This window comes from Lagopus muta, chromosome 24 (genome assembly GCF_023343835.1).
Source record: "Lagopus muta isolate bLagMut1 chromosome 24, bLagMut1 primary, whole genome shotgun sequence".
Taxonomy (NCBI): domain Eukaryota; kingdom Metazoa; phylum Chordata; class Aves; order Galliformes; family Phasianidae; genus Lagopus; species Lagopus muta.
Window position 1 is genome coordinate 5,237,660 of NC_064456.1, and position 10,394 is coordinate 5,248,053.

General features: G+C 48.2%; 1 protein-coding gene and 1 long non-coding RNA gene across 8 annotated transcripts in view; one reads left to right on the forward strand and one right to left on the reverse strand.

Annotated features, from left to right (window-relative positions):
* The window catches only part of LOC125684077 (plasma membrane calcium-transporting ATPase 4-like), a 37,698-nt gene extending 32,439 nt beyond the window's left edge, over nt 1-5,259 (forward strand). For 5 of the 7 annotated variants that reach the window (XM_048925793.1, XM_048925785.1, XM_048925789.1 and 2 more), the window contains one exon: nt 887-5,259. In XM_048925793.1, the coding sequence (XP_048781750.1) occupies nt 887-1,192 (306 nt within the window). In that variant the 3' untranslated portion in view covers nt 1,193-5,259. The remainder of the gene's footprint in view (nt 1-886) is intronic. The other 2 variants (XM_048925791.1, XM_048925792.1) reach the window with 1 other exon arrangement.
* A 993-nt stretch (nt 5,260-6,252) lies between these two features.
* Nucleotides 6,253-9,032, reverse strand: LOC125684116 (uncharacterized). Its single transcript, XR_007373220.1, has 3 exons — nt 8,567-9,032; nt 8,172-8,291; nt 6,253-6,642 (listed from the first exon to the last, which is right to left on the reverse strand). It is a non-coding gene; the product is annotated as an uncharacterized LOC125684116 (long non-coding RNA).
* Nucleotides 9,033-10,394: the final 1,362 nt, after the last annotated feature.

Consider the following 10,394-nt stretch of genomic DNA (forward strand, 5'->3'; position numbering starts at 1 on the left):
CTGGATCTCTTGCTTGTCATGCCTTGCTTTTTGGCAGCAATGGAAACCCAGTGGTTTCACAGGGCAGCAAGTGGCCAAGCTTTCTAGTGAGGTTTTGGATTTCTTGTGTGTGCAGAGCTCCGAAAAGAACAGCTGAATCTGCCTTGGGGGATTGCTGAGACCTCTTTGGCACATGCAGGGCAGGATGCGGAGCTCCAGCCTGGGATCTCTGGCTGCAGTGCAGGGAAGCTCACGTGCATCTGGCTTCCTCCTTGCATGTTTCATTGGGTCCTATTTTGCTACTCATGGCATCTATTTGGACCTACAGCTTCACGTGGGCTTGGAAAGTTTGTGACACCTTGTTAAAGCCCGTTCCTTTCTGTAGGTCTAAAAACAGAACAAACACATTGCTCCCACAGTAGGTTTTTTTTTTTTTTGCCTTGAAGCAAACCCACTGTTTGTCTAACCCACCTCTTTTTTGAGTTGTAGTGCCACTTTTTTGTCCTTGTTTACACACACAGATATGCGTGCGCACACATAATGACAACTAATGCAGTTTGGCTTCTGTTCATTCAAAATGATCTCGTTTCGTTTTTTTGTTTGTTTGTTTTTGAGGTTTTTTTTGTCTTTTCTTGCAGCTTCTGAAGCAAGAAAGTCAGTTGACTCCCCATCACACACCTTGTGCCTGGTCTGGTCCATGTTGGCCCTCCTAGTTCACCATAGATCTCTCATTTTGACTTACCTGTCTGTTCCGTGGTGGTGATCATTGTTGTTGTCCTTTTTGTTTTATTGTCCCTTTGTTTTTGTTTTTTTTTTTTTGTATTTTCTCCCGGGAGCTCCAGCCTCATGGCTGCTACTAACCCCTCTTTTATTTATCCCCATGCTCTGCACCCTCGCCTGCTGGCAGATCAAGGTGGTGAATGCGTTCCGTAGCTCCTTGTATGAAGGCCTCGAGAAACCTGAGTCCAGAAGCTCCATCCATAACTTCATGACACACCCGGAGTTCATCCTGGAGGAAGATGAGCCTCGAACACCATTCCTTGACAGCGCCGAAGATGACCCCGAGACCGACGGACTCACAAAGCGAGGTGGGGGCAGCCTGGGTGGATCTTCATCCCTCAACAGAAATAACAACGCAGTGGACAATGATCAAACCGAGGTCAACTTTGTGGAGCCTGAAAGCCTCTTTCACAGCTTGGAGACATCGGTTTGACCTTAGAACTTCAACCCCCCTCCCACCGCCCTCCTCCACCTTCGCCCCACGTCCAGCGTGATGTTGCCATCAGTAACTGATCACAAGCTGCAGTCACTTTGTGTCAAACTGCTCATAAGTATATCATTTGGGGTTGTTTTTGTTTTGTTTTGTTTTGTTTTTTACTATGATTTAGCTGTGGGAACCAGAGTACCATGATGCTGAGAATTAGAAGAGGGGGCATCGTGCATCTTTGCCCCTAGTTTTCAGTGGTACTTGCCCAAGTGAAACAGCCAGGTTATTTCCTCTCTGAGAGTTGGGCTCCATGTGCCTGCAGGGGGTTTTCACGTTGAAAAATGCATGTTCCAAGGAAGCTCAAATTGTTGTAGTCTTACATGCACAGTCCCTGCCTGAGGGCTGAGGTGCACTTGTGACTTTCTTTTTCACTTGTGGTTTTTAAGGTTTTCTTCCAATGTTGGGGGTTTGTTCTTTGCTTGTGGGATTTGCCCCCAGTTACTTCACAGTGGGAAGTTGGGGGAGTTAGCACTGTAGTGCAAAAAGCCTAAAAATAAAACAAAAACAAAAAAAAAAAGAAAAAAAAAAACAGTCGGGAGGAAGGTGTTTACTCACAGGTTGCTCAGACAGGGATGTACACCAGTCTTCCACCTTGACAAATGGTACCCAGCCTTTACAGCTCCTCCTCTTGTGTGCACACATTGCTGTCTGTTTCCAAAGCAGTCTCTGGTAGACAAGGAATGAAGGTGGCTTGGTTTGGTTGTGAGGGCTTGATTTTATTTTTTCCTTTTTTTCCTTTTTCTCCCTGCCATGAAGTAAGGTGGAGGTGAATGGCAGGTCAAGCATGGTGAAGAAGAAACAGTGAGAAACGGGGTGCTTTCTGTTAGAGGAGCTGCGTCTCTTTTGCTCGTGGTCACCTGTGCAGCGTTTTGGCGAGAGCTCTGGGGAGCTTTAGCAGTTCCCACTCTCAGGAGCAGAGGGACTTTTGCCTGCTTTGGATTGTCTGTACTCCTCCTGGGCTGAGTAATCATCAGCCTCGCAGTGAAAGCTGTGTCAGGTGAGGAGGAACCCAGGGGATGCTCCAGCTGGACCCACCGGTTCTGCGTGTCACTTCTTAAGTGTGAATGGAGAATAAATGTTGTTGGTGTGGCTGGGGCGGCTCTCAGATCATAAGAACAAGTTGAGTTGTGCCCTAGAAGGAAAGGGATCTCTGTGGCTGTGGGGAGACCTGTTGGTTTCCACAGCACTCCTGCAGTTTGATGTTGGTGCTGGGTTTGTTGGTCGGCTGCAGCTCTTCCAGAAGTGCTGTGGGCCTTGCTTGCTGGAGGTTCTCTCCTCACCCTGCGTCCTGCCTCTCCTTGGTCTATAGTAACTGTTCCTCTGCAGGGCAGCAGCTGTAGGTTGTGTCCTGTGTGTCCTGGCTCTAGCCATCTTGCCAAGCCAAGAGTGGGCAGGAGGCAGGATTTTTGCTTTGTTTGGGCTTGGTTTCTTTCCCCGTGAGTGCGGTCCCTTGGTCGTTGTCCCCTAGTATGCAGGGCTGAAAAGAGCTCTGCTGCCTTCTGTCCCTTGTCCCAGTAGGTTTGATTGGAAGCAGAGAGAACATGGCGGTAACTAGCTGTGCTGTCTGCCCGGCCTCTGTCCCTGTAGGTATCTGTGAGGGGGTGCTCTGGCTGGTTTCTTCTTTCCTTTTCCGTTAAGAACGCACAGCAGAATCTCCCGTGCCTTCTCTGAGCACTGCCTGCAGCACCGCCTGCCACGCGAGGGCCCACTACTTTGCCAAGAAATAAGTGTTACTTAATGACAACAGCAAAAACCAAGTGTCTTTGTTTTGTTTCCAGCCCAGCGCTGAGCCATCCCTTCCTTGGGGTGGAAGCAGGGAAGGACCCAGGCGCCGAGGCCAGGCCCTGCTGCCCTGCCCAGCGCCGCCAAGGGGGGCGTGAAGGCTGGGCTCAGTTCACTGCCAGCAGCGAGGAGAAATTGCCACCACTGCCCATCTCAGTTGCAAATTCAGTGTTGAGACACCAGCCCTGCCCGTGCAGACAAACCCGTTGCTGTCCTCCCCTTCCTCTGCATGCGAGACGAACAAATGCTGTGGGTAGGAAGGCGCAGCGTGCCGCTGTGCGGCAGTGTGGGGAAGGGATGCTCGTGGGGTTTGGTTCCGTACTGAAGGTGACATTGCTCGAAAGATCACGTTTTTTTCTATTTTAAGTGCTTGCAAAAAAAAAAAAAAAAATCTTAGAGGCTTACATAAATATTTATTATATGTGTTGGGGGAGGGAGGGTGCTATTTTTTTTTTTTTTTTTCTTTTTCCTTTCTTTTTAATTACCTCAGACCTATTTAAAAACAAACAGGAAAACCAAAAAAAAAAAAAAAAAAAAAAAAAAAAAAAAAAAAGACTTAAGCCAATGAAAAACAACACAAAGCCAACTCTGGAGGTGCTTAATTCCCTCCCAGAGGCCTGTGACCAGCAGGTTGCCATAGGGGTCTGGTTGTTTGTTAGTTGATACTTTATTGTTGTCCTAGTTTCCATATTAGGAGGGGGGGAGAAATCATTATAGATAAATATTATGCAAAAAAAGAAGTCTAGTTTTCTTTAGATCAGAAACTGATATTTTTACGTCAGCCATATGTATTTTGTTTAAAGTAAAAAAAAAAATAATAATAATAAAAATCTTAGGGTCCTGCATCTGCAGTGGCTGCTGACTGAGATGGCAATTCCAAGTGCCAGCGTGTTGCCATTGATGCCAGTCAGCCTCCTTTTCTCTGAGCAGCCATCTTTATACTAGGTGTTAGTTGGAGGACAAGTTTTTATATATATATATATATTTATATGTGTGTATATATATATATATATATATATATATAAATCATGTTGGTATGGCTGGTTGCTTAAGGTAAGCCATTTATTGTGCATACATCTTTCATGTAAAGTATTTTTTCTTATTTGGTTTCAATGATATACTGGCAGAGGACAATTATTGGGTTAAGTTATTGAGGACATTATAAAAACAAACAAACATTTGGGGAGATGGGTGCTCTGCTGGAGAGGCATGGGCAGCAGCATGGACTGTGGGGACTCTGCGACATGCCTTGGAAGAGGGGGAGATTTTGTTTTTCGCTTTGTTTGAACTGCAATGAGTGCCATTGCCAGACAGGAACTGAAATCATACCCTGTGATCTGTGTTAACTTGCCTTGGAATGCTTCGTTATTAAAACACTCTGAACATAATTTTGCATCCAGTTCTTAATGACAGGGTCTCTGGTGGTGGTGTTTTCCATGAAGTAAATGGGCAGATTGGTACCAAAGACATTACATCACGTCCTGTGTGCAGTGCCGAACAGCCATTCGTAGGCATTTGCATTCTGTGATGAGGTTTTCTTTGATTTACACAGGGGCTGTACTTAATTTTCAAAGGTTTTGTGCAATAAGCATCGAGGAGAATTTTGAAACAGCCTCAAGAAGGGAAAAAATAAATAAACTGCATTTTAGCATGGGCAGCCTCTGGCTTTCCGTGGCCGAGTCCTGCAGTGCTCAACCCCTCGAGGACTGCTGCTTGCTGCGCCAGGACTCGGGGCCAAGGGGAAAGCCCCCTCCCAGCCCCAGGGAGCGCACCTCCGTGCCAGGGGCTGCGGGGACGGAGCAGCTCCACCGCGCGTCCCTGCGGGGAAGGAAGCTCCTAGCACCAGCAGCTGCTCCTCGCCGCTGTGTCCGGCCGCCGTGCCATCGTCACCCCGGAGCACAGGGGCCGTTTGTGGCACGCAGCTCTTCCTACCCGCCGCCTCTTTGCCAGGGCTGTTCCCTGCCTCCCTCATCGTCCTGCTCAATGAAAAGAAAACCGGTTTTTGTTCGAAGAAGCCCATGGCTGGAACTGCCTTTAGTTTATTTCCTACCCTTAATTATATATATATATATTTATATATATGTATGTGTGTGTATATATATATTTATATATATATATACAGTATTGAAACAACATTTGTGTGTGTATATATATATTTATCCAGCGCTCTCACGACAAAATTTTCATTTGAAGAGGGCACTCAGAGCTGAGTTTTTTTTTTTTTTTCTTTTCCAGTAACTAGTATAATAAGCACTGGTATTTTTGTATAAAAACAGAAAAATATAAAACAAAAGACTGAATATTATGTGGTATGCATGACATTAAAAAAAAAGAAAAAAAAAAAAGGTGGTTTCAAAACTATGTACCCTGGTGTGTTTGCCATATCCTAGAGTCCAGCTTAAAGTGCACCTGATCTGTATTGCATTTTGATATTAATCTCTATGTACAATGTTTTGCATGTAATTTATATGGTTCTTGGGAGGGAAAAAAAAAAAAAAAAAAAAAAAAAAGAATGAGTTGTCTGTTGGCTTTTTCTGAGAAAACAGACTCCAAACAGATATAATACTCAAATTAGAAATCTAAGAGTGGGTGAGAGGTGGTAAAGGGGCTATGCAGACAAAAAAATGTGGGTGGGTGAGGGGGAGAAGGCTACTGGATTTGAATCCATAAAGCTTTGGCTGTTGAGCAGAAATGGTGCATCAAGAGAATAAAATGTGCCCACGTGTAATTGTGCCATCCTTGTGTGTCTGCCAGCTCGTGACGTCTGTGCTGTGGTCTCTCCTGGCACTGGAGGAATGGTTGTGCTTCCCTATGGGGAGAGCAGGGCAGAAAGGGGTGGGAATTGAGCAGCAACCCAACTGCAATGGGGTCCGTGTGGGTTTTCACTGTTTAATCCTCCTTATCCAGGGGCAGGGAAAGCGCTTCCATCTCACGGCAAAATCCAGAGCAGTTGCCTGATGCCATCCGGAGCTGATGCCTCCTGGGCTAAGTGACAAGGGGAGCCCTGGAGCAAAGCACCCCCATCCGCTTCCCTGGCACCCTGCGATGCCCCCAGGATCGTGCTGGCTGGGCAGCGCTCTTTGCCTTCCAGCTGTTTCCTGCCTTGGCACTGATACTGCTCTGCCTCTACAGAGGCTCTTTGCTCAGACAAGGATATTGGGAAATAAAAGCAGCTCCAAAATACTCTCACTTCCAAACAGCACGTTTGTGCTGGGTTGGTTTAACTTTGTGCTTTTATTGAGGAGGTTGTTGCTTCTCTGTGCCCCGTGAGGCTTTCTCCAGGGCCAAGAAGGCGCAGGGCAGCGCTGCAAAGAAGGAAGCTCAGTCTGAAGGTCCCGTTGACAAGAAGAGGCGGTAAAAGCTTTGTTCTTCAGCTGCTTCCAAGTTGAGGCAGCGTCCCTGGGACGAGGCCGTCAGGTAACCCCAGCGTGTGGAGAGCTGCCTATGGCAGCAGAGCTGCTCCTCCTGGCAGGAAGCACAGGGGAAGCACCGCTCTGTCCTCAACGCAGACAGCTCTGACTGGAGCCAGAGGCCTGGCAGCCCCAGGAGAGGTGGGCAAGGGCAGACAAGATAAACAAGGCTGGGCACCAAAGAGGCTCCAAAGAGAACTATTCCTGGGGAAGAAAAAAAAAAAGAAAAAAAAAAAAAAAGGATGTTTCTCAACATTAGTTCTATACACAGGCAAAGAGAGAGCTCACCTGAGACCCTTCCCCCAGTTCAGCGCCTTGCTGGAGGCAGTTTTGCAATGTCTTAGAACATGCATTAGACTTCCTGGAAATAGGCAAGCACTTCTCCAGAATTGTGAGAATATTCATTTTTTAGTGTATATACTGAGCTTGCTTTCATCCCTGAGCCTGCATGCAAGGAGGAGGAATGCTCCATGCACCCAGCACTGCAATAAACTGATGTTGGCTTTCTAAGCCCTCATTTGGTTTGGAGTGTTCTTGGTTATGATTTTTGGTAACAGTTTTACTAAAATTATGGGATACAACTGGAATGATTCAGCTGCAGTTACATCATATCAATTGCTTCAGTCTAATTATATATTGAGTATTTGATGCCAACACCTTTCCAGTCCCATCAGAACGAATCTTATATTAGTGAACTAGCTACGGCTATGATGACCTGTGCCAACTGCTAGAATGCATCTGAAATAATGGAGAAAAACCTGTAATCACCATTCCTCATGACAGAAGAGATACACCATGTCCAGGAAGAGTGAAGAAGGATGTCATCAATGGCAACAAGAGCTTTTAATTCCACGCTTCGCCTAGTTTTGATTCTACTAACTCTAACATTGTTCTATCTATTGCTTATCACTGTATTGTACATGAAACGTTGACACAAATTGTCAAAGACAAATCACAGAATCACCAAGGTTGAAAAGAGCTCCAAGATTATCCAGACCCACTGTTCAGCTACCACCAAAATTTCCCACCAAATCTAAATGTTTCTATATAAATAACCCAACTCAAACCACTCTCACCAAGACAGATCAAAGACACAAAATGTGTCTCAAACTTGGGGCAGACTCCTGGCTCCACTGCTGAGGGCCAACTGAGATGTGCCTAAAAATGAAGTGTGACAGTTGCCCATATCAACCAACAGTACAGGCCTGAAGGCTCCTGCTGCACGCATGCCAGCTGAACTCATCTTCATCAACAATGCTTTGGCATTTACATTTCCCAACTCCCCCACCATCGATTTCTTCTTCATTTTCACATGCAGACTGTATTCACATCTGGAGGACTTTTCAGCGTGTGCTCCTTGCAGAAAGGAGTCTGGACTGGACTTTGCAGACATGCATGCTGCTTGGGCTCTTCTCAACTCCTATTGCCCCTCCTGAGAAATGGAACCCATTGTGCTCCCCATGTGCAGGGACCGTGGGATGGATCCATGGCTGCTGGCCTATGCCTGAGTTATTGTTTTTGGCTTCTCAAGCCTTCAGGAGCTGCTGCTCCTTGCTGTGTCCTACTGACTCCCTCCTCAAAAAGCACCATGTTTGAAGTAAGATCCAGCTCCAAAGCTAGCCCAGGCTTCCCACCTGCTGTCAAAAAGCTGTAAGTTAACTGTCCCTTTGCTGCGCCTCTTTTGCCAGTGCTCAGTGCGTGCCAGTGCATTTGCTCCCCTGTCCTTAACTTACTTTGCAGGCTGTCAGCTTTTCATCATATTTTCTCCCCATTCTGTTTCGAAGGGGCCAGGGGTGAGCAGGGTGCTGAGCTCCCTGCTGCTGTTAAACCGCCACACGAAGGTTCTCTGTTCCCTGGAATGGAAATGCAAGGAAGAATGCATTGTGCAAGTGCAGAGAACAGAGTTACTGATTCCAGCTAAGTAGACTCCTTTCACTTTAATCACTGTGTGAGTGTGAAGCAGGACAACATGTGGTCCTGATCCCTCCCAGGTGTGAAGTTGCAATAGATGCACAGGACATGCAGTGGAACGGGTAATTTCCAGTCACCATAAATATATCACCTGCCAATCTTCAAATGGAACATATTGAATTGCAATCAGATTTTCAACTCAGAACAGGGATCGTACCTCTTCATCAGAATTGCAAAACACCTGTCTTGCCAGAGAACAAGATCCCCCGCTTCACAGTCATGACGTTCTCCTGCCGTTGCTTTTTGGCAGTATGCACATCTGTGAACAACTGTTTTCAAGGATGAAATGCAGGAACAGCAAAATTTCACCACCACTCTCTGATGAACACTTTGAGAAGACATCAGAAGCAGAGATGTGGAACGGAATTCCTCCATGAAGAAACAAACAAACAAGCAAACAAACAACAAAACCAAACAAAACCAAACAAAAGAACAACAACAACAAACCCGGCTCGTTGACATTAATCGGCGAACATCAACAGGAGCCCAACAGCGCCGCGGCGGCGGCCGCGCGTTTCAGCACCGGGACAGCGCCTCGCGCGTGGGCAGCTCCGCGGCGGCGGGGCAGTAGGAGACCCCGGAGACCCCCAGGATCGCCCCTAAACCTTCAGCTGACCCCTGAGTTTCCCCCCTCCGGCTCTAAACTGTCCACTTAAGCCCCAGTCGTCCCCCTCCGCCCCCCCCCCCCCATAGTCCCCAATTTCATAGAAGTCATAGAATGGCTTGAGAGTGGAGGAAGCCAGAATGGAGCAAACCACTGTGTGTGTGTGAGGAAGAGGGGGGCAGGGATCAGAATGAAGTGAACCGCTGGGTGCAGGGGGGTCAGAATGGAACAAAACATTGGGTGGGAGGGGTCAGAATGGAGTGAGTCACTGGGTGTACGTGGGACGCAGAATGGAGGGAACCATTGGGTGTGGGGGGATCAGAACGGAGCAAGCCATTGGGTATGTGTAGAAGGGGTTTGGAACGAACCGAATCATCAGGTTTGGCCCCAGACACCGTGTTGGGTGGGTACAGAGTGCACCTCTTGCCCCATGGGCGGTTCCCTCTTCTTTATTGGATGTAGAGACTCAAAGACAACACTGTGCTTTACATTGGCACCAGCCACTTCCATGGTGGCCCAACAGCTCCTGCATGCAGCACACCATCCCACCCTCCTCTCCTGCAGGAGGACAGGGCAGCAAAGGGCAATGGCAAGGGGGGGAGACGGGGCAAGGGGTGCAGGGAGTGGGAAGGTCATACAGGTCAAGGGGGCCAAAGGTGAGGAAGGGCTAGTAGGGAGCCAAAGGGATGGGTGCGGAGGCTATGGGGGGGCATGGAGGGCCCCAAAGTAAAATAGAGGAGCCATGAAGGTCTAGGGGGTTCTGTGGGGAATGAGTGGTCCGGGTAGTGGAAGGGGAGGGGTCATCAGGTGACCTGGGCAGGCCTGAAGTGAAGGCAAATGGGGATATTGGGAGACCTGGAGCAGTCTCAGAGATGCGTGTGGGGGGTCTCCTGGGGGAGTATGGGAACAGTGGGGGACATGAGTGGGAGGGAGGCTCTGGGCACGTGAGGGTGGTCTGGTGGACATAAAGGGGCCCTGGAGGTAAGGGTGGGTACATGGAGACGTTGTCAGGGGGGCATGGGGTCACTGGGAGACATAGAGGATATGGAGACATCTTAGGGACACACACAGGGCTGTGAGGGGGGAGCCCCCTGTGCCAACCCCCCCATCTCCCCTGAGCAGTGTGTGGCACAGTTGGTGGCAGGGCTGATGGCACTGGTCCTCAGGTGGGTGGTGGTGGTCTGCACCCCCACCCCCTCCCGGCCCCACAATGTGCTGGAGCTCATCCTGTAGGTACAGCCCTCCCACCCCACAAAACACCTTCAGATACCCACCCAAATATCCCCAAATGTCCATAATTCCTCCCCAAATAACTCAAAAAATGCCCCCAAATAATCCAAAAGCCCCCAAATAATTCCCAAATGCCTCAGCCCCCTCCAAG